We start from the raw sequence: 25,121 nt of genomic DNA, 5'->3' as shown, positions 1-25,121 counted from the left end.
CGGCTGTATTGATATCTGTGTTTCGGTTTGTGTGCGTCCAAGGCAATGAAGTTTGGTAGATTGTTTTGACGTTATTTTCTTCCAAAGTCGAATGTGGAAGAGGTAAGGGGCCAATCTGATTTATTCACAGGCAAATCTAGTTTTGTATGGGCGAAAATGATTAAAAGTTTCAGCCTCACTGTAAGTCTACAGACTTGAATTTTTCCGAATAACGCTCTCCGAACTAAACGGGAGAAAAAGTAGACATAGGAACAAACGATACCGCGAGTATCTTGTCGAGATTTTGTCAGTGTTTCATTTTAAGCAGTTCTTTGTAGTGAAATGGCGGCAAGTCATGAAAATATAAATTGGAGAATCTTTCTGACGCATTTGTATAAATTTATTTTTATTTTGTTGGGTTATTTTACGACGCTGTATCAACATCTCAGGTTATTTAGCGTCTGAGTAAAATGAAGGTGATAATGCCGGTGAAATAAGTCCGGGATCCAGCACCAAGAGTTACCCAGCACTTGCTCGTATTGGGTTGAGGGAAAAACCCCGGAAAAACCTCAATCAGGTAACTTGCCACGACCGGGATTGGAACCCGGACCACCTGTTCCCGCGGTCAGACGCGCTAACCGTTACTCGATAGGTGTGGACTGCATTTATATAAATCTAGAATTATGAAGAAAATATATTTGTCGATTGATCGCATTTTTTCACAGAGATTTATTAATTTCAACGATATTTAACGATTTTTTTTGTGAACTAAGCCTGACCGCGTATGAACAATTATCCAATTCAGACACATCTCCCTGAGTTAAAGGCACAATAAACCGAGAACGGAAATATTGTTAAAATAAATGTATTCAAATGTGAGCATTCATGTAGTTAATTGTGAATGGTCACATTTAAATACAATTATTTTAACAATATTTCCGTTCTCGTTGTCGTTTTCGTTCCCGGTTTATTGTGAACCAGGCTTAAGTCTGTAGTTTTAAGTCTCCGAAAAGTCTTTGCGTGTATGAGGCTCTTAAGTTCTTTTATTCTTTGATGAAAAGCCACAAATCGTTACAGTGGCCAATAGAGATTAGATCACACGTTTTCTATTTCGTAGTGGAACTACAGCTGAAATCAACAATTTATACGGTGTGTGGCAAAATAAACGATACTGAAGTTTTGCTCATCCACTGAAAAAGTGGTACTATCTGTGAAAACTTCGGAAAAATTAATTATCCGTCATCTTAACCTCGTCAACTTACCCGACTCTCCCCTACTCATAGAGACTTAATTATTACCTCATTCGTGCAGGTTTTGCGCCATTTTGTCGCGCTAGGACAATGGATGTAGTAAGGTGAAACTAGAACCCACACTGCGGGGGAGTCACTTGCCCTTCTGCAACGATACTTTGGAGATCGTCTAATTTCTTGTGGAACGCGATTTCCGTACACTCTGCTCTCCGCTCTCGGCCCCAGATGCCTACATATGAGGCATCTTAAAAGAATCAGTTTTCAAGAGAAATTATCCACCTTCGCGAGAAGATAACTTAATTTTTTATGTCCTTACAGCAACCTTTGTTCATCAACATGTTCAATAATCTTCATAAACTTTATGAACAATGTACGACACGTGCTATTACACATTTTGCACACATACTGTACCAACGCAAATAAATAACATTTCAGTCTCGTTTGATTCGCCGCATATTATATTAATTTTATTGATTGGTTCTTGTATTAGAAACACTGAAGTCAATTGAACCAAGGGAATTAAATGTGCATCTACATGGTTCAACTTTCCTTTCAATTTTCCGCATTCAAGTAATGCACGCATGTTTGATATTTAATATTAGTTTATATAGGCCTAAATGCGTAATGAAGATGACGTTCAAAACGGCGCACATGTAGCACACATTTTTTTATATTTTAGGTAATAGCTTAATTCTGTTACATGTAATAAAGGTAATTTTAAACTACTTTATTTATCCTATCACGATAACCCTTTACTCGGGCACTTTATTTTTATTGTTTTAAGATAACTTTTTCTTTATTGCTTCATAATTTTATTTTGTAATGGATTTATCTTCTTACTCGTTGGTAATTCGATTTTTTATTAATATAAAGATATTATATACTGTGTGTATGTATATATATATATATATATATATATATATATATATATATATATATATATATATAATAACCTAATTTACTAAAGAATAGAATTATTTATATTATGATAATTAATTTATATAAAATACAGATTATCTGTAAATAATATATATATATATATATATATATATATATATATATATATATATATATATGGAAAATTGAACTGTGTAGATGCAGATTAACGGTATCATATACTATACTATACTATACTAGAGCTAGAAATGATTTTCAAAATGAATCTCTCATACTTACTTGATGCTGTTTATTCTTTCCTCACCGAAACCCTCCATTGCCACTTCATCCACAGTGGAGGAAAAGTACCTACATTATTTGCAGAATTACCCTGTTGTTCGTGTTACCATTAACCTTTGCTGTAGATTTTGGAACTCGGTGATGGTGATGCTAAGTGGTTAATTGTAATACTGGTGTAACTATTCTAATTTTATCACTTGACCAAAATAATAAATAGGATCACAAGTTACGATATTGTACATAAATGACGTGCTAAGTGTAAGTTTATATAGTCTACAGCACAGTCAGTGGCCTGATAAGTCTGTATAGGAACTACAACGTATACAAATTATGTACGCACACACTGAGAGTAATAGAGTTTGCCCAAGTCAAGTCTGCGAGTGGGGATATCGGGATGGAATGTGGAGGCAAAAAACAGTTGCCACATAGGTCACTTGACGCTCAGATTTCAACGTGTGCATATCGTTTATAATACACTACGGAGCGCACGCATTTTTTGTCCTTGTCTTCAGATAAAGGCAACAGTTACGCTGTCTCCCAGCCTCCCCCATCATGTAACTTTCTCTCCTATGCCCACGCTTGCCAATCTGAACGCCAAACCTCACTGTCAAGCAGAAGTAGAAGTACAGTCTATTTCAAAGCGTCTTAAATTGTTACCGCTCTATGAACTCAAGCGCAGTAGGAAAACTTTGCTGTCATATGAGACTGTACTGGTCTCCTCTCGTTACCGCCTCCTTCTGCCTCCAACTTCCCCTCTCGGCTCGCAGACTTAACTTGGTCGAGCTGTATATCATTTAATGGCCAAATGATACGTAATGTATTAGGAGTTGTATTGTGTTCAAATATGTTAGCCTACATAAAAATAAATAGGTGTTTGGTATCTCCATGTTTTGTCGATCGAACATATTTCATCATAAGTGTAACTAGATAATTTTTCTTGCGCAGAGAAACATGACAATAGTTTCCGACAGTTTACAACCGTCATGACAGAGCCTTCTTTAGTTACAAGCCGGAGCCATACGTCGGCAACACTGTAATTAACTTCAGCCGGAGACCTACCCTCCAGAACACGTGTTTGTGCTAATGCCAATTTGCAATGTAAACTAATGTTACAATATAAGTGTGTCTCGAGGAAATTATGTTCGCGGTCGTACCAAGCGTTAATTGTTGATGTATTATAAACTAAGTGCGTGTTGGCGATAAAAACAAGACAATAAATGAAAATATGGCTGCAGTCGTTAGCAATTTTTGCGGTTATTATTGACAAAGTGATTGACAATTCTTCTAAATATTAAATATTGTATAAACTACAATTTTATAGTGGCTGTGGTTTGTGGTGTATCAGAATTCTAGCCAAATTGTTGGGTCTCGCCTGCTATATCAATAAAGTTACGCCGTTGATTTTCAACTTCATTGTAAACAGCTGTTTTGTGATCCCATAAATGTTAGTTTTGTTGAAGATTGGGAATGCCTGCTGTACGTCGGAACTACCTATAATTTGTACGTGCATACACTCAATTTGTTGGTTTTCAAGGTTTGTTTATTAATATTATTTCTTTCACAAAAAATAGTTATAAACATGTTTCTTTTCACTTCGTATTTGCAGGATTTAAAGTTCACCGAGTTTGCGCTAATTGGCACATACTTAATAAATAATTATGTTTTTTGTTACGTATTATGTTGAAGGTATGTTTCTTCATTTTTTCATAGATCTTATATTTGGCCTAACTGTATTTATTTACATCCTCATACTTTATTATAATATGTCATTAGTTTCCTCTGTTTAGCCTACATTTTTATTTTATTTGCATAATTTACATTCTTAGCTTGTTTTCTGTAGTTATATTTATTTAAAATTATTCCGTATTTTAAAAAGTTTATAACAAATAATTTAGGATAACAATATTGTTATGGTGATTGGCCAGGTTCAAACTAAAACTGACTTCCTGGGCATCTGAAATATTTTTAGATAAGCTCAACAGATAATCACATGAAATTAAAATGTATATGATATCCTAGACCTTTCACGTCAGAGGTGAAACAACATAAAGCGGCAAAACATTGTCAATTTTCCAGCCACATAATGGTTAATTGATTGGAATAGGGTATTGCGAAAGTACGTTGTTATTTTATTTTTGGTACAAGTAACATTTCTTGAAGTATTTAATTTTTTTGCCTTGTATCATCAATAAAAAAACACGTATGCTTTCAATTTCTTTTTTAAGTTATAAGTGACTGTATGCAAGTATTTAACTTACGCGGTATTCTGAAACTCAAAATACCATTTCGGATTCCGTAATAAATTACGTACATCAATACACTGAATCTTGATCATATGCACTTAGTTTTGTATCAATTAATGTGACAACGAAATCAAAGCACCAAAACGTCAAACGTCATGCCTTTATTTCGCCTCCGCCCTCCTCCACTCAGCGTTGCCAAACCTACCCATGCTCCGGCTTGTAACTGAAGAAGGCTCTGGTCATTGAGGATGCGTATATCGATTTTACTACGTGTAAAATTGAAGTGCACATTTTCTCGACTGTTTCATACCGTTTGAAACTGCTCCACAAACGAGCCTATGAACATTCGAGCAGATACTTAGCCACCAGGATTAGTAAATTCATCGCAGTGCAAAAGTTTTATGCTTGAAGTATATTGTCTGTAAACTAAGTTTTGTGAATTTTTCGTGATAATAACTTACCGGTATTAAGTACTTGTTCCATATTGTTGTATACATATTCTTACTAGTTTGCGACATGTTTAGAAATTTAAGATAATATAGGTTATGGTAACATGTAATAAGTGTTTCTCCACAGCTCAGTTTCAGTAAATTTCTGTTAATTACAGAACCTCTTCTTTCGTTTGTGATGGATGTGATCAAAATGGAACCTGAGGTTGACCCATTGGACTTACAATCACAAGATAACACATGGCAAATAGATGAGAATGATGTTTTGTCAGAGGTAAACTGAAAATACTTAATACAATAGTCTTGTTTAATTTTCTGAGAAGTGTGACAATTTTCCGACAGGCAGATATTTCAAAAGATATGGGAGAATATGCATTTTGTACGTATCTTATGTTTGCACGTATAGAAAATGCTGCTATGCTGATACCCCTGCCATTGGTACTGGCGCTACAGTATTTAAAAACATTTACAGATTATAGAAATGGACATATTTATTTTTTCTAAAGAATGCTCATCATTGTACAGGATTTATTTGTATTATACTAGCCCTATTAATGCACTGTAAACGTTTGTAGCACAATTCGCTTTATTCCAATGATCTGAGGGTAGTTAAGGTTATCGATAGTGTCATTTTTGTTTATTATATGAGCTACTCCATCTCAAATCGACCGAAATATAGAGAAAATTGACCTTAAAATTTCTAAATACAATGAAACTTTTTTTGTACGTAGAGAACTGTGATACAGTGCTTTGTGCAAAGTTTGAGGCATCAGCACTTCATAGTGTTTAAATTAAAAATATTTAAATTTATCGTATTTTCATAAAATTAGCAACTTTAAACTGTTGTAGTTCCGAAACCCTTTCACCCAATGATCAAAATCATGATTTATTTTGATGCTGGGAAATTAAAGTCCCTATTGACATATAAACAGATTTTCTTACTTTTTATGGAAATGGAGAAATTTAGATTTTTTCTCATTAAGACGGCTTTGGCTAGGAAAAAATATTTTAAAAATATATAGTTAGATTCCGCATTGAAAGTGCAGATAAACACATATTTTTTACTGACGGTACGTTGATAAGAAAGGATTGAAAATATCAAATAAAGAAAATAAATAGTACGCGCGTGAACTAACCAGCTGATTGTGAGACGGGAGCTTAGTCGAGACGAGCAAGGCCAGGAGACAAACACGTGATGTGTCGTCTAGCAGTCATGGCTGTGCTAGCTTTATCACAAGTTTTCATAAACACAGGAGTAAAATGACGCCCAACGCTCGCTTATCTTCAGCTCTCGGCCAGTGCGTGCGGTACTGCGCTGTTCAACTCTAGGCGTGTGAAAATAATTTATTTAATACCTCCGAAACTTACTGCCGTATTACTAAGCTAACAATGCCGAATCCCTCTTAATAATGAAAGGTTTTTTCTCGATATTTTTTTTACATTTTTACAAATGGCCAAAAAGCCTGAAAGCAAATAAAATCAGATTATCTGTCTATCTGTATACAATAAAAATAAGGGTTACTTCTTAACATAACCTACCAAATGTCAGCTTCAAAATAAGCTCTCGTTCAATGTTCTGCAGTAAATGGTTCCAAAATTCTGAGCACTGAAAGAGGCTTGTTTTTTTCTAAAATACACTAAATTTGTCGCTCATTAATACGAAAACCGTTTGACTTTCGATAGTATATTTTTGAAAATGCACTGTCCTCAGCACCTTGTATAAGTAGGGAAAAAATTAGAGTATAAAAAAAATGCGAGGTTTTTTACTGATCGATTTCATATGGAATAGCCCGTATGATTGAATTTGTTAATGGATGGAAGGTTTTCTTAGTAGATTAGATTTATTAATATTATTACTTTAGTTTCTGTACTAAACAATGCATGAGAATGTCATAGTGTAACAGATAGAGCGCATTTGAGTCTGAGTATATCATGCCCACCAGGAACACTGATTAAGTTCTGATGTGGTACAGGAAACTGTAACTGTGGAGTGAAGGGAGAGCTGTGGCATAAAACGTAACAGGTCTGTATTACAGATACAAGGTAATAATCATTCTATTCTGTTCTATTCCATTGATCTGAATGAGTATTAACCTTCTAGCGACTACTGGTTTGAGGATGAAGAAGCTTACGTTGAATATATCGTAGATATCTTAAATTTGAAATACATCACAATATTTTCGGTATTTTATAGAAAAGTCAAATGGATTAAATGCTGTATCTCAGTTATTTTCAATTTTTGTTTATTTTTCTATGTATTTTATCATTTCACTTCTGTGTTGTCTCAGTAATAAAATATAATTCGCTCTAGAATATGCCATAAGGAAAGTTCATGATAACAGACAGAGTTTGGAATTGAACGGGTTACATCAGCTTCTTGTCTATGTGGATGACGTGAATATGTTAGGAGAAAATCCACAAACGATTAGGGAAAACATGGAAATTTTATTTGAAGCAAGTAAAGCGATAGGTTTGGAAGTAAATCCCGAAAAGACGAAGTATATGATGTGACCAGAATATTGTACGAAATGGAAATATAAAAATTGGAGATTTATCCTTCGAAGTGGTGGAAAAATTCAAATATCTTGGAGCAACAGTAACAAATGTAAATGACACTCGGGAGGAAATTAAACGCAGAATAAATATGGGAAATGCGTGTTATTATTTAAGATTTTGTCATCTAGTCTGCTGTCAAAAAATCTGAAAGAATTTATAAAACAATTATATTACCTGTTGCTCTGTATGGTTGTGAAACTTGGACTCTCACTTTGAGAGAGGAACAGAGATTAAGGGTGTTTGAGAATAAGGTTCTTAGGAAAATATTTGAGGCTAAGAGGGATGAAGTTACAGGAGAATGGAGAAAGTTACACAACGCAGAACTTCACGCACTGTATTCTTCACCTGACATAATTAGGAACATTAAATCCAGACGTTTGAGATGGGCAGGGCATGTAGCACATATGGGCGAATCCAGAAATGCATATAGAGTGTTAGTTGGGAGGCCGGAGGGAAAAAGACCTTTGGGGAGGCCAAGGCGTAGATTGGAGGATAATATTAAAATGGATTTGAGGGAGATGGGATATGATGATAGAGACTGGATTAATCTTGCACAGGTTAGGGACCGATGGCGGACTTATGTGAGGGCGGCAATGAACCTGTGGGTTCCTTAAAAGCCATTTGTAAGTAAGTAATAAAATATACTAATTGGAAAAGATATTTGCATACATAGTTTAGAATAGTACAACTCGGACTGTTTTACAGTCATTACAGTATGTAAATTGTTTTCGGAAAAAAACATCTGGCCTTTTATCAGTCGTTGTCTTTGTCCCTTAATGTGTTATTCCCATTCTACATTTAACTTTTTCTTCAAATTGTCGCCTGTGCTGAAAGTATTAGCCATGAACTGTCATGCAGATCGAGATTGGTGGCTATTGCACATGAAGTCAACTTCAAAAAATCTAAATTAAATGTAGGCACTGAAATGAAATAAACGGGATTAGTCATGCAGAGATTATCTAGAGAAAAAAAGAACCAACAAACTTCACAGAGACTGCATTGCACTTGCTAAGCCCCTTGTTTCTGGTATTGTTTTTTTTTGCACTTGGCCAGGATTCCGTTACATTTGTCCCAATCTATAATTCCCAATGACAGTTTACCCCAATATATTTTTCCGAAAGATATTTTCTCCAAACTGCAATTTCCCGAGATTGAAGTTCCAAATTCTTAATTTGGCCATTTTTCCCAAAAAATTCAAATAACTTATGATTTTTCGAAATTGCTTACATAGAAATGAAAGTTGATGAGTTACAAATAAAAGTTGTGACCAATTAATCTGTTATCTTCTTTGTACAGATTGTAATCGAACACAATATTGCTTATTCTTTCGTTCATACGAACCCACTTTTGCTCAGGCTTTACCTTAACAGACTGACTGAATGTACCCATCCACAAACCACACAATCGATTGTATTTCCCTTCTGTCGTCTTCATTTTCATCACGCACGAAACAATTGTCACCAGCTAGTGTCATCATATAACAGTTTTAGATTTCCTCTAAATCTTTTAAATTAATCGGTTCTGTAGTCAGTCCCCTTCTCCTAACACGGCATAAAGTTTTCTTGATATTTTCTCGATCTGGGAGCTGGCTTAAAATTCCCGATTCAACTCTTGGAAGTTCTGTACGAAGAATTTGTACAGGAGGTATTTCTGGGTGTTCAGTTGCAATTCTTTTCATTCATTGAGCCACCAATTCTGCATTGACCTTTTCTTGGTTTGGAGCATGAGAATGAATATTTTTTTTCAGTATGATAATTTGTTCTCCAACCTCTTCTGCAATTGCAGTAGCTTGCATTCCTGTCTTCGAGAGCAATGCAATAATCTCTATCATTTTTTTTTTCGCTTCTCTGGTAGTAATTTCTTTCCTCCTGCATGTGAAATTATATTCTGTGCCATAATTACACTGGAATTTTGTATTACACTACACCTAAATAGCATTACCATGGTTACGCACTACAGTATGCACTATAGGCTACTTGGAAAAAATGAATTGGAATAGTTTGACAGTGGGAATATTGGATTGGGAGAATTATCCTTGATACAAATTATTGCGATGTACCGAAGTATATATGAAGACATTATAACAAAAATAGCCCTAGTTATTTTTAACGAAATTGAATTAAAGACATATTTTCTACTATTTCAAACGTTTATAGACTCCAAAAATGATCCATGTCAGGTGCAATAACCACAAGGATAAACACCAGTTGTACAGAAACAGCTGACATGAGTTGTTCTATTTATTTTTATTTTTCTCCTGAACAGTAGCAATTTTCACAAGGATTGTTTTTGTAATAATGTCTTCATATGATATTTCCGTGCAGGAATTTTGCGTTATCATATGATAAAGGATCGGTGGAGTGGAGAAAATTTGTCTTCGGCGCCGAGATTCGAACCCGGGTGTTGAGCTCTACATGCTGACGCTCTATCCACTAAGCCACTCCAGATTCCAATTCCAATGCTGAATTGAAACCTTTCGGTTTAAGTTGCACCTCTTAGTTTCCCTTTAGTGGCCAACCCTCATGCACTGTGTCACAGATGTGTGACAGTGGCACAATGTCCAACACACTAACGTGCAGAGATGCACTCATTACGAGTGACTAAGTGGCCGGGATCCGACAGAATGAGCGCCGTCTTAAATCACTCACTGATTATATATACATATATTATTGCGATGTACCGAAGTATATATGATTTTACTGTGCAGGAATTCTGCGTTATCATAAGACGAAAGATCGGTAGAGCGGGGAAAAATTGTGGCTTAGTGGATAGAGCGTCAGCACGTAGAGCTGAAAACCTGGGTTCGAATCCCGGAGTCGGAGAAAATTTTTCTCCACTCCACCGATCCTTCATCTTGGCACAAATGTTTTGGGAGAAATGGTCATTGGGACAGTGCATAACTGGGACTATCAGATTGGAAAAAATGGTTTTGGGAAACTGTCCGGGAACGCTTGGCCAGATCTACTTGTCCCACAAAGAATTATTTTTTTTTTAGGAACAGTAACATATAGAAAATAGTTTTGAGATCTGTTCACATTTGCCCATTTTGATCTAAAGGAACAGAATTTCATAAGTAAAATAGTAAATAAAATGTATACAGTAATTTTTTTTGTGGTATTATATTACTATGGTTATATAAAGGTTAAAGCATCTATAAATGTAATTTGAACTGGCAATGGAAATTACGGGAAAACGGCTGAACTGGTTTTAATAAATGACTCCTCATTTTGAAGCTTGGAACCCAAAGTTTTTCACAAAAATAGTAGTTTTCAGTGAAATTTTAATTTTTCAATATAATTTTCCTATTTTCCAAAAACCATCTGTCGTCAGTTTTGAGAACTAGCTAATTGCATTTCATAATAAAACAAAACACACACTACAGTAAACAATATTACACGAAGGCCATGATCTGCAAGAATGCTGACATTTTTAGAGCTTAAATTAAATCGGTTATTAAAAACTTAACTTATTAAAAATAATTTACAGGTTCGATTCTGTGGTGTGTAATTTTCTGAGTAGGCTTATAGCTGTGTATTGGATATTAAAAACTACAAAACTTGAGGTGGTTTGATGACATTATTACCATTAGAAATGAAATATTATAGTTAATGGCATGATGTGACTATTTGCCATTAATTATACATATTAATCCTATATTGATGAAAGTGAAACGTTTTGGGGTTATATAAGTAGATATAGAGAATATCTTAAATTAGATCTTGATTTCTATAATTTACTGAGTGGCTGCTATATATTATATATAGTATATGTTACTGAAAGCTATAAAACTTACGTGAGATAATAATATTATCAAAAATCAAGAATTTTTATAGTTATTAATCAAGTGGGGTTGGCTCTTTTTCATATATTTAATGGCAGTGTGGTGTAGATATTTATATGCGTGGTTCTCTTCAGTATTGGCTCGAGAGAAAGTATCTTTCATTATTATTGGAAGCAAATAACTTTCAGAATGTCTGGTACTCATCATTGAAAATAAATCTGAAAAATGTTTATGTGAACGTCTAATGAACTTAGTTTGCAGCATTTGCTGCACAAGCCACTAGTAAAATTATATTTATAAACAAGTAGACACTATCCAGGTGGGTCAACTTCACTGTCTCACAACTCACTCCCAGAATCTTGGAATGCTGGGTCATTTTGTTTAATTACTGTATCTCGAAGTGCGTGAAACACTTTGTTAGACGAAGGGAACTAGTCACATGACAAGTTTTGTTTTTCATTTGCTATAATTTTACAGTGATCCACACAAATGATAACTTCCAATTTTATATTAAATGATCAAGAGTAGCTCATATAATATGGGAGCACTCTTAACTGGGATACCCCAAAATTGATGACGTGTCCTGTTTTTGATCTCAGCTCCTCAATTATTCTATGGTATCTTTATTTTCTCCAGGAAGGGACTTCATTGGAACTACAAGCGAATGGCACAAAGATAGAATGCATGGACCACAGTTATGATCTCACATCTCAGATTAAAGTTGAAGACACTCCAGTGCCATTTAGCTTTGCTGTGGTGAAGTGTGAAGTTCAAGACAGTTCAGTGCCTATTAGCTGTCCTATGGTGAAGTCTGAAGTTGATGTAAGTGATCCACTCTCAGTATACAGAAGTGCTGGCAGTGCATTTTGGCTTATGTCCGAGCTATTAAGAATCTCAGATTATCGGTGTTTTCTATAGCTTCAGTTTTCGTCATTTTAAACTGCTTTCATTTTATCTTTGAAGTAAAATAATATTTTGCAATAATGTATTTCTCGTAGGCAACAACCATTAAGTGTTTTCTAGAATTTCAATTTTCATCATTTTAAACTGCTTTCATTTTATCTTTGAAGTAAAATAATATTTTGCAATGTATTTCTTGTAGACAACCATTTATATTAAACGTTATACCTGAAAATCTTGATTTGCATAATACACGTCACTGTTCGTTAACAGAAAACCACAATTTAAGTCACACGGAGTTAGTGTGCACTCGAAGTTGGTTGCTTGACGGTTGTCAGCCCACTTTGAGGTCTGTGGATATAGAGGGAAAAATTGGATCGGTGTCGGTTAGAGTTCCCAAGTAGCTCAGTGGTAGAGCGTTGGTACGTTAAACCAAAGGTCCCGGGTTCGATACCCGGCTCCGGAACAATTTTTCCCTCGAAATTATTCAACCATTTAAGTGTTTTCTAGAATTTCAATTTTCATTTAAACTGCTTTCATTTTATCTTTGAAGTAAAATAATATTTTGTAATGTATTTCTTGTAGGCAACAACCATTTGAGTGTTTTCTAGAATTTCAATTTTCATAATTTTAAACTGCTTTCATATTATCTTTGAAGTAAAGTAATATTTTGTAATGTATTTCTTGTAGGCAACAACCATTTGAGTGTTTTCTAGAATTTCAATTTTCATAATTTTAAACTGCTTTCATATTATCTTTGAAGTAAAATAATATTTTGTAATGTATTTCTTGTAGGCAACAACCATTTGAGTGTTTTCTAGAATTTCAATTTTCATAATTTTAAACTGCTTTCATTTTATCTTTGAAGTAAAATAATATTTTGTAATGTATTTCTTGTAGGCAACAACCATTTGAGTGTTTTCTAGAATTTCAATTTTCATAATTTTAAACTGCTTTCATATTATCTTTGAAGTAAAATAATATTTTGTAATGTATTTCTTGTAGGCAACAACCATTTGAGTGTTTTCTAGAATTTCAATTTTCATAATTTTAAACTGCTTTCATTTTATCTTTGAAGTAAAATAATATTTTGCAATAATGTATTTCTCGTAGGTAACAACCATTAAGTGTTTTCTAGAGTTTCAGTTTTCATCAGTTTAAACTTCTTTCATTTTACCTTTGAAGTAAAATAATAATTTGCGACAATGTAGGTATTTCTCATAGCCAACAGTCATTAAGTGTTTGCTAGAATTTCAATTTTAAACTGCTTTCGTTTTGCCTTGAAGTAAAATAATAATTCGCAATAATGTATTTCTCGTAGGCAATAGCCATTAAGTGTTTCCTAGAGTTAAAATTTTTATCATTTTTAAGTGCTTTCATTTTACCCTTGAAGTAAAATAATATTTTGCAATAGTGTATTTCTCGTAGGTAACAGCCTTCAAGTGTTTCCTAGAGTTTCAATTTTTATCATTATAAAGTACTTTCATTTTACCCTTGAAGTAAAATAATATTATGCAAATCTGATCTTTCAGGTAAAGCTCCCTGTGAAGCAGATTTGAATAATTTCAAGGGAAAAATTGTTCCGGGGCTGGATATCGATCCCAGAACAATTTTTCCCTTGAAATTATTAAAATAATATTTTTCAGTACTGTAATGTATTTCTTGTAGGCAACAGCCATTAACTGTTTTCTAGAGTTTCAATTTCCACCATTTTAAACTGCTTTTATTTTATCTTTGAAGTAAAATAATATTTTGCAATAATGTATTTCTTATAAGCAACAACCATTAAGTGTTTCCTAGAGATTTAATTTTTATCATTTTAAACTGCTTTCATTTTACCCTAGAAGTAAAATAATATTATAAATATAATATTAATAATGTACGAATGCCATGCAGTGTAAATGAATAAATACAATACGGCACATCTTATGTCACAAGAACAAATTGTATGAAAAAGTCTGCAATTTCAAGAAATAAAATTTTCAACAGTGATGAGTAGAGACGAAATATTTTCTGTTTCCTCTTATATTCTTTATGCACTTATTTACCTCAAATATTGTGGCAAACTGGTTACGTAAGTTGCAGTGCCTTTATAAATCACATGAAAAATTTTTAGCGTTTAAACTTGATTCCTATGCATTTCAATACCGAAAACTAGCCTGAATTTGAAGAAGGATTAGTGAAGATTTAAATACAATTATTCTGAGGGAATCAGTTCGATATTGAATAAAAATCATTACAGCCTTACTAAAAAGATTACATTGGATTCATTAGATTGAATGTCAGGTTCCTAACATGCCTAGGTGTGAACTAGAGCTCTACATTAATTACTCTTCTTTTTTAGGAAGACTCATTCGATCTGGATAGCGTTCAGCAGAAACAGAAAGTGGAAATGTCTTCGGAGGAGGATGAAGTGTTGAATGAGAGGTGAGTGTAGTGTATTGGTTCATCTTCCAGCCTTTTTTACCTCTATTTATATTATAATAGAGGACTGTAATTTGTCATCTTTTATAATATTCTGTATCTAATATATGGATCAGATTATCCATTTAGACGGCTCAATTTATTTTGGTAGAGAATTAAGATGGCCTCCTGATATGGAGGGCTGTAAATATATTGAATAAGCAGTCGCGGACAGCCATTGAGGGGTGGTCCTCCAGCTTGGGGGTTGGGCGAAGGGCTAACTACCCACCACCGTAAAAAACAGCTTGTTACGAAACCTTCTAATAAGCATCGGAATGGGACTGATTCTCTGGCACGACCACAGCAAAGGAATAAGGATTTGAGATTTGGTTCAGTTTCTGTCAGATGCGTTTCCAATTCACTGTGGGCTAAAGCAAGGAGATGCACTATCACCTTTACTTTTTAACTTTGCTGTAGAGTATGCCATTAAGGAAGTCCAGGATGACAGAGAGGGTTCGGAACTGAATGGGTTACATCAGCTGCTTGTCTATGCGGATGATGTGAATATGTTAGGAGAAAATCCACAGACAACTAGGGAAAAGGTGGGAATTTTACTTAAAGCAAGTAAAGAAATGGGTTTGGAAGTAAATCCCGAAAAGACAAAGTAAATGATTATGTCTCGTGACGAGAAAAAATTGGAAATTTTTTCCTTTGAAGAGTTGGAAAAATTCAAATACCTGGGAGCAACAGTAACAAATATAAATGATACTCGGGAGGAAATTAAACGCAGAATAAATACGGGAAATGCCTGTTATTATTCGGTTGAGAAGCTTTTATCATCCAGTCTGTTGTCAAAAAATCTGAAAGTTAGAATTTATAAAACAGTTATATTACCGGTTGTTCTATATGGTTGTGAAACTTGGACTCTCACTTTGAAAGAGGAACATAGGTTAAAGGTGTTTGAGAATAAGGTGCTTAGGAAAATATTTGGGGCTAAGAGGGATGAAGTTACAGGAGAATGGAGAAAGCTACACAACACAGAACTGCAGGCATTGTATTCTTCACCTGACATGATTGGGAACATTAAATCCAGACGTTTGAGATGGGCAGGGTATGGGGGAATCCAGAAATGCATATAGAGTGTTAGTTGGGAGGCCGGAGGGAAAAAGACCTTTAGGGAGGCTGAGACGTAGATGGGAAGATAATATTAAAATGGATTTGAGGGAGGTGGGATATGATGGTAGAGACTGGATTAATCTTGCTCACGATAGGGACCAATGGCGGGCTTATGCGAGGGCGGTAATGAACCTCCGGGTTCCTTAAAAGCCAGTAAGTAAGTAAGAGAAGCATTACCATGACAGTTAACTTACTACTTTTCGTACTACAACTGTTGTTCTACTAATCTGCAGTTCTCCAAGAACTGTAAGGTGTGGTACCACATCACTACAAAGTATTTGTTCTGCACAACATTTCTACTAAAGCTTCATTCACTTCACGTCGTTTTTACACAGACTCCAATAGAAGCGTGCTAGCTTGCTACTATTCGTGCTGCGCAATTCCTGCGCTGCTTAAGATGCCAACATGTTAGTCAACAAAGTGAAGTATTTTTCCAACATTGTCGTGACAACTTTGCTTACAACTGCTAAAAAATTTTTCAATAAAACCAATATGAATGTATGAATGTACATATTTGTTTTTGAGGAATATACCTTTCGGTGAGGCGTCACTTCACATTATTAGTATACAGTGTCGCCTCACCATTTTACACGCCTCTCTTACAAGTCAATTGGAACATTACTTATTTTTAATATATTATTGCAATTCTTCCACTAGTCTTTCCTTGTCTTCATCAATTCTTCATCATTATACCAAAAATACTGTAAGCCCCCTCACTCTACATCTCTAATTATTTGCACTTTTCACTACTCCCTTTTCCACATTGCTACTTTTTAGGTCTTAGTTTTCTTTTCTCACGATTTATTTCCCCTATACACCATTCCCTTAAATCATACTGTTTTTTCACCTTGTTTTCCCCTCTTCCTTCATCACTGCTCTGAACTATCTCCTACTTGCGTTACTCTACTTCTAGTCAGCCTCGATTTAGATCTAAGTTCCTTCACCCACTTCGGAATTGCTCCCATCTGATGTCCACTATTTCCATTCGCTTGCATTGAGGTCTTGTTCTGCTGAGCTTGCTGAACTTGCTGAATACCAGTTCGCGTCACTCTTGTTTGTTCAGTTGACGTCACTGCCTGCTTTCCGGAAATTTTCGCTGAGTTTGATACGTTTACAATTGACTCGCGTACACTCACCACACTTGTGTCACTAACCTCGCCTTTAGATACAATATTCTTGATTTTTTTCTTTGAAAATTTTTCTGTTCCTTTCCTTTTCTTCTGAGCCTACAATCGGTTCCTTTAACGTTACTAAGCACCCTCTATACTAAAAACCAAATTGTTTATCTTAATTTTGCTTCTTTCCTACTCTAAATGCATCTTGTACTTGTCCATCGCTCACGTCCATATCAAAACACTCCCAACACACTCCTAATATCTTCTTGTATGTATCGATACTCTGTTCTCTATCTTTTTCTTCTATCCCGAAAAATAACAAGTTTTTCCTCCTCAAATTGATCCCATTTGCTTTTCATAATTTCGTTTTCCAGTTGAATTTCTTCCATCTTCTTCCTTAGCTCTGCCATGCTCTCCTTCATTTCCATCAGGTCTTGTTTCACTGTACTGTCCTCCATTTCAGTATTACGCACACTTATTCACCGGTTTATCACAGGTCAACGCCTCTACTAAACGTTACTATCCCCTGACTTGCACAAAGCGAACCGACTTCCTCTGCAGCTTGCTTAGGACTGAGGATAAAACTAATAGAAAATATACATTGTGACTATAATAATAATAAATTTAGCTTCCTTTATGAAAAGGTTGCCAGATTTGACAAAGCGTATTACATATAATTTGGAAACATGCCTAAAAGGCAAAATGATATATATTCGAAACAGTTAGGGAATCGAATATACAAAACGTCAGAAATATTTACTGTATACAGCGTAAGAAATATGAACTATGAGGTTTTTTAATCTGCATTCTCTGAGTTGGAGTATTCTTTACACATGGCAATTTGCGAGTTGCTTATAGCTTGTGCTGCATTACTCAACATATAGCAATAAATGATCATACGGTTAGAATGCGAGCTCCATCTCCTCTGGATTTTAATTGGTAGTAAGTTGACTTAGAGCTGACATGCTAAAGAGCTCTGTAGTGAATTATCTAGATATATAAAGCTTTTAAAGAGGCTGAAAAAGTGTGTGGGTTTAAGTACTTTAATCAGTGCATCTATGGATTCTTCCATAGCTCCTTAAAGTTATGGCATTTTGTTATGGGAAAATAGCAGTGGCTCTGAAAATGTATTCATATTACAAAATAATGCAATCAGGATTCTAACTTCGTCTCTAGTTACTGCCTCACGTAGGCCATTGTTTAAGGATCTTTCGCTTTTGACTTTCACATCTATGTAAATCTACAATTGCATAAGTTATGTTTACCAAAAAAAATCTAGAGTTATATGAGTGTGTCAGTTGTGCATGGTTATAGTTTTTGAATGACAACAAAGTTAGCAACTCACACTTGTAGATGAACTAAGACACAGAATAACTTTTTAATGAGTATAAATTTGTAAAAGAAACTACCTAATACAATTAAGGTAGCAATTTTAAGTTTTTATTGGTTCACAGGTGTTATTGTCTTGAACTTTTTAAAATGTATTGTGTTATTGCCTTATTTGCCATGCCAAGGCCTATTGCTTTAATGTTTAATGGCCAATAATGTAATGAATTAACAAATAACTATTGTAATTGCCCACATCTAACACCTTCCACACAAGTTAAATATTTAGGAATTTTTATAGACCATCATTTACGTTTGGATGAACAAATTGATTTCATGTGTACAAGTATGAGAAAGACAATTTATAAATTCATAATACTACGAAATTATATCACTGAGGTCGCATTGAGATTAATATTTTTAGCTTTGCTACAATCATTAATACAATATTGTATAATAAATTGGGGTGGAGTAGCATCATCTGTACTTAATCCATTAATTTTATTACACAGAAGATTAATAAAAATCTGTGTAACCAAAAATATGGATTACCCAACAAATTTAATTTATACAGATTTTAATGCATTGTCTATTGAAGAAATTTATAAATATAGTTTACTAACTTACTACCACAGAAATCATATAAAACATAAATCTAATCGACATGAATATCGTACTCGAAGACAAAAGTCTACTTTCCCATTAATTGAGCCTAAATGTCATACAAGTGCAGCTCTTAAACATGGCGCTAGTTTCGGCCCAAGACTTTATAATAAAATTACAAACCATTTTCCAAATTTGAAACATTTTAAAATTGAAGCTTTTAAAAAAGAAATTTGTATAATTATCCATGATATATAATATTAACAGCTGTATTTTTTTACCTTTTATTTCTGTGGAATATATTCATGTTTTTATTGAATATCACTGACATCTGTCGGATTGTCAATTTATATTAAATGTGTATTTTCTCTCTTTTTCTCTTTCTTTTTATTCTTGCTCTTGTGTTGTATTTATTGGTTTAAATCAAATTACTTACTGTATTTAGTAAACTGTCCTTGTAAATTTTATGTTATATTATTGGCTAAGACCACACCGTACACGAGCCTGGCTCTTACAATAGTGGCTAGAAACATTTTTGTTTTATAATTATAATTTGTGCTCACTAGCTAGCTAGTTAAATAAATAAATAAGATTATTATTATTATTATTATTATTATTATTATTACTATTATTATTATTATTATTATTATCATCTTCATCATCTTACTGTAGATATCTCATTTCATTGTATGTATGTATTATATAGATAAGTACGGTCACGTATGGCAATGAATAAGCCATTACAACAGTAGCCTACATGAAGCACTTTAAACTTAACTTAAACTTTTTAAGATTACAATTTTCACTGCAAACTTACTTGCCGCAAAACAACATAACACAACTAAGGCGAAACTGCAGTGTCAGTCATTTCTTGCATGCCGAGATTGCAGACATACTATCCCCGGTGATCATGGTGCAGAACGGCTCCTGAAAAACCCGAGTGTCTCCAACTAACCTCACTGTATCATATCATCAAACATATGTCAATGTAAAGTGTAAATAGTATAAGAAAGAGACTGCTAGCCCGAATACAGGAATGTGAATGGCCAGCAGGACCAAACATATATTTTTTTTATTGGGTTATTTTACGACGCTGTATCAACATCTAGGTTATTTAGCGTCTGAATGATATGAAGGTGATAATGCCGGTGAAATGTGTCCGGGGTCCAACACCGAAAGTTACCCAGCATAGGACCAAATATGTTCAGTGAAATATATCATATCATATTTCGCGCAGGTATTCAATTATAGTGTCTCAGTGGAGAACAAAGTAACAGACATAGTATACAATACATGCAGTTCACTGATGTTGATTACTATAACATTAACTGTGTTGGATATCATACAGATAGGAAATACGTTACAAATTCAAATTCCTTTCTGTACTGTAGAGAGTGAAACTTCAAAATATTTTTTTTTATTATTACTATCATCATCTAATGATGATAATGATGATGGAATGTTGTTCCATTCATATTAGTCGGCAACATGATTCTTTTTCAGAAGTCGATTCCAATGATTCAACATACATTATGAATCGATTCTAACGATTCATTCACAATTCTTCCCGGTCTGCGTTTGTAACTATTCTTTTGAATCGTCAACAAACGACTCACAGGACTCTTCCCTTTGCAAAACATGAGTTAAACCACAGCCGGCCATGGTAGAACAAAAACGTTCTACATCCCTCGCATAGATGACATGAGAGTCGAGAAATTGAATGGTCTCTTTCTAATTGACTGAAACCATTCATCATGACCTCCGTTATTCTACAAAATTATCCGAGGCAGTGTCTCATCATTATAATTTACGAACTCAATCTTACAATCAAGTACATTTTTTACAGTAAATTTCTATATTTAACTATGCAATTTTCAGGTATGTGTTCATTATTTTTCATACTTAACAAATGCAGTATTTGAATTCTATTCTCACACCTTTCTTTAATCATTTATACAGTATTTGTTTCATAAGGATTAGAAATCTTTGCTTATTATCATTTGCGTATAAGTGTGTAATCTATATCATGAGCTATTTAACTCAACCTTGTTAAAATAACACAAATTCTTCCTCCCTGCTCACTCGGCAGCATTTGGCAAGGTTCGGAAATGACAGCTGACAAGTTAACTCAAACAAGTAAATACAATCGTGGGTTACGATACCATGCTGAGTCCACACCAGATGGCCCGGTTTCGTTTCCCAGTCGCGGCAAGTTACTTGGTTGAGATTTTTTCCGGGGTTTTCCCTCAACCCAAATGAGCAAATGCTGGGTAACTTTCGGTGCTGGACCCCAGACTCATTTCACCGGCATTATCACCATCTCATTAAGACGCTAAATAACCTAAGATTTTGATAAAGAGTTGTAAAATAACCCATTAAAATAAAATAAACCATGCTGCGATTCGTTACAATTCTTTCGAACGACGATTCCTTGATACCACGAATCGAGTCTTATGATTCTTTTTTATTAATCGTTCGAATCGACCCAACTCTAATGCATATCCATGCATGAGGTGTTTAGTTGGAAAATCAGATATATCACTAAAACATAATTTTTCAGTATGAAGGAAAAACGTTTGCAAGGAACCAAGAATTTGTAACCAATACTATTGTGTAGACTGATAAATTTTCATTTCAGCATTGTGGATTATGTTCAGAAGATTGAGTCATCAAAATGCGACGTAAATATTCGTGATGAAGACAAAGTGATACAGAGTGGCAGCCATAGACCCGACCATTCAGATGGTAGTGACATGTACCATAATTCTAACAACTGTAATATGTGTAACGAGGTTTTTGCAACACAGCAATCTCTGCAACGTCATTTCCGGACTCATACATCGAAAATATCGCTCAAATGCGATGTCTGCGGGAAGTGTTTCTCGGAAAGGATAAGTCTAATAAAACACGTCCACTTACACAAACAGAGGAGTCAATTCAAGTGCGATGTGTGTGGGAAGTGTTTTTCACAATCGGGACGTTTAAACCTACATTTACTTATACATAGTGGGGAAAAACCATTAAAATGCGACCTTTGCGGAAAGTGCTTCACTCAATCGGGACATCTTAAATATCACAGCCGCGTACACACAGGGGAGAGGCCATTCAAATGCAATGTCTGCGGATTGTGTTTTTCACAATCGGAACACCTGAAAACTCATTCTCGCCTACACACCGGTGAGAGACCATTTAAATGCAATGAGTGTGGAAAGACTTTCTCGAATGTGGGGAATCTAAAAAGACATATACATCTACATACCGGCGAAAAACCATTCAAATGTGATGATTGTGAAATGTGTTTTTCGCTTAAGGATAATCTAAAAAGGCACAAGCGCTTACATTCAGGCGAGAGGCCTTTTAAATGCGATGTATGTGGAATATCTTTCTCGGAATGTGGATATCTCGAAAGACATGCTTTCCTACATACAGGCGAAAGGTCTTTCAAATGTGCTTTCTGTGAAAAATGTTTCGCTCTTAAGACTAGCCTAGAAAAACATATCCGACTACACGCAGGCCAGAGATAATTTATTTGGAATTTTCTTCTGTAGAAATAGTAAAATAAATAAATATTCACTTCTCCGTCTTCATTCACAAGAGTAAAGCATGTGGATTGTGATTCTTGACCAGTGGATATCCTGAAGTGCATTCGGAACTTTTTCTATATGTTACTCTGTGAATTATTACATTATTAGTATTTATTTCTTCCACACCTGTGGAGTAATGGTCAGCACGTCTGGCCGCGAAACCAGGTGGCCCGGGTTCGAATTCCTGTCGGGGCAAGTTACCTGGTTGAGGTTTTTTCCGGGGTTTTCCCTCAACCCAATACGAGCAAACGCTAGGTAACTTTCGGTGATGGACCCTGGATTCATTTCACCGGGATTATCACCTTCATTTCATTCAGACGCTAAATAACCTGAGATGTTGATACAGCATCGTAAAATAACCCAATAAATAAATAAAGTATTTATTTCACCTTTAGAGATAAGGCCATAAGGTCTCCTTTTCCCTTCTACTGGGTATTACAAGAGCAACATCAAAAATACAATTAAATTTAAACTTACAATTAATATTAAATTTAAAGTTGTAATAAAATCGAACCGTAAAAATGTTATTTAATTAATAAAAAACTAGACAATTTATTGTAACATTTAACAATGGAGAAAGAATTTGTTACTTAAGCAAAAATTACACTCATGGAAATAATATTAGCAAATGTTATTAGTTTGCTTTATAAAACACTTTTCTATTATTATTATTTACTTATACTATAAGATAAAGGATGGGTTGAGCGGAGCAAAATTCTCTCCGGGCACCGGGACTCGAACCCTAGTTTTCAGCTCTACGTACTGACGCTTTATTGACTAAGTCGCACCAGATTCCAGTTCCTATGCCAGATTAAATCCTCTCAGTTTAAGTTTCACCTCTCAGTTTTCCCTTTAGTGGCCAACCCTCATGCACTGTGTCACAGATGTGTGACAGTGGCACAATGTCCAACATACGGTGTGCAGAGGTGCACTCATGAGTGACTAAGTGGCCAGGATTCGGCGGAATGAGTGCCGTCTTAAATCACGAAGTGATTATTTACGCATATCATAGAAATTATCTCCTGCACGGGGACTCAAACCCAGGTTTTCAGCTCTACCTCACTCGTAATGAGTGCACCTCTGCACATAGTGTGTTGGACATAATTTATACGGATTTTATTTACTTCCAGACTCTAGAATATACAATGAATATTAAGTTATTATTTTTATAGCACATAGATCTATTGCTGAGAAAGTCATTAATGTGATGCTGCATCTGTAAGTAGGCTATATAAAATTTTTAATGCCTGTAATATATAAATTAAGATTGCTTTCCCAGATGAATCCTGTGAAATTGATGGAGTACTGTTATCATAGAATTGTTGGTTGAAACTCCTAATATTATTATCACTTATTTTGTAGGTGTCACACTATGCATTTTTATTTGTCAGATCTACTTTTATTCTCTGTAAAGCACGTATAATGACGGACAACAGTCATCTTTCTTTGTTACAGTTGTTGGAAAACTGTGATATTTTATTTTCTACATGTGATTACAAGCATTACCGCTATCTTGTAGAGAACATTATGTTACGGTACAGTAAATATTATAGAAAAACGAATAAAATATATTTGAGAAGTTCCAGAGAAAATACACAAATTTAATCTTCTAACATGAAATGTTTTAAGTTCTACATTTTTGGAGGATTTCAATTATCTCCTCTATGTCTCGCGAACTGAGAAAAAAATGGGATTATGAGGATATAGTACATGAGTTATTCATATATTTAAAAAAGGCATAAGACTCAGTTAAGAGAGAAGTTTTATATAATGTCCTTTTTGAATTTGGTATTCCCAAGAAACTAGTTTCATTAATATTGAAGTATGTCTCAGTGAAACGTACAGCAGAGTCTGTTTAGGCCAGTTTCTATCTGATGCTTTTCCAATTCACTGCGGGCTAAAGCAAGGCGATGCACTATCACCTGTACTTTTAAACTTTGCTGCAGAGTATGCCATTAGGAAAGTGCAGGATAACAGACAGGGTTTGGAATTGCATGGGTTACATCAGCTGCTTGTTTATGCAGATGACGTGAATATGTTAGGAGAAAATCGACAGCTATTAGGGAAAATATAGGAAGTTTACGTGAAGCATGTGGAGAGATAGGTATGGAATTAAATCTTGAAAATACAAAGTATATGATTATGTCTCGTGATCAGAACATAGTGGGTACGAAATACAAGTATAAAAATTCGAAATTTATCTTTTGAAAAGGTGGAAAAGCTCAAATACCTTGGAGCAACAGATGACACTCGGGAGGAATTTAAACACGGATTAAATACTATCGGAAATGCCTGTTATTAGTCGGTTCAGGAACTTTTGTCATCCAGTCTGCTCTCAAAACTGTTGAAAGTTGAAATTTATAAAAAGAGTTATATTACCAGTTGTTCTATCTCACTTTGAGAAAGGAACATAGGTTAAGGGTGTTCCAGAAAAAAGTGCTTAGAAAAATATTTGTGGCTAAGAGGAACGAAGTTAGAGGAGAATGGGGAAAGTTACACAACATAGAATAATTGCATATATTGTTTTCTTCACCTGACGTAATTAGGAACATTAAATCCAGACGTTTGAGATGGGCAGGG

At 34.7% G+C, this 25,121-nt stretch overlaps 1 protein-coding gene across 2 annotated transcripts; it reads left to right on the top strand.

Annotated features, from left to right (window-relative positions):
* On the top strand, window positions 1-23,615 carry LOC138691837 (zinc finger protein with KRAB and SCAN domains 8-like). 2 transcript variants are annotated; one of them, XM_069814340.1, is made up of 5 exons: window positions 1-102; window positions 5,256-5,371; window positions 12,071-12,256; window positions 14,679-14,761; window positions 21,596-23,615. In XM_069814340.1, exons 2-5 carry the CDS (start codon window positions 5,276-5,278, stop codon window positions 22,479-22,481), a joined length of 1,251 nt encoding a protein of 416 aa, XP_069670441.1. In that variant the 5' UTR covers window positions 1-102; window positions 5,256-5,275; the 3' UTR covers window positions 22,482-23,615. The 2 variants fall into 2 exon arrangements, with proteins under 2 accessions (XP_069670441.1, XP_069670442.1); XM_069814341.1 differs by lacking the exon at window positions 14,679-14,761.
* Window positions 23,616-25,121: the final 1,506 nt, after the last annotated feature.

The sequence above is a fragment of the Periplaneta americana genome, chromosome 16 (genome assembly GCF_040183065.1).
Source record: "Periplaneta americana isolate PAMFEO1 chromosome 16, P.americana_PAMFEO1_priV1, whole genome shotgun sequence".
Lineage (NCBI taxonomy): Eukaryota > Metazoa > Arthropoda > Insecta > Blattodea > Blattidae > Periplaneta > Periplaneta americana.
Note: the sequence above shows the minus strand (reverse complement) of the source record. Positions and strands in the feature narration are given on the sequence as shown.

Excerpts from the sequence above, each read along its gene's own strand:
- LOC138691837 (XM_069814340.1), top strand. The coding sequence starts at position 5,276 with ATGGATGTGATCAAAATGGAACCTGAGGTTGACCCATTGGACTTACAA. Across the intron at positions 5,372-12,070 it reads AGAATGATGTTTTGTCAGAG|GAAGGGACTTCATTGGAACT; the intron begins GTAAACTGAAAA and ends TATTTTCTCCAG. Across the intron at positions 12,257-14,678 it reads TGGTGAAGTCTGAAGTTGAT|GAAGACTCATTCGATCTGGA; the intron begins GTAAGTGATCCA and ends CTTCTTTTTTAG.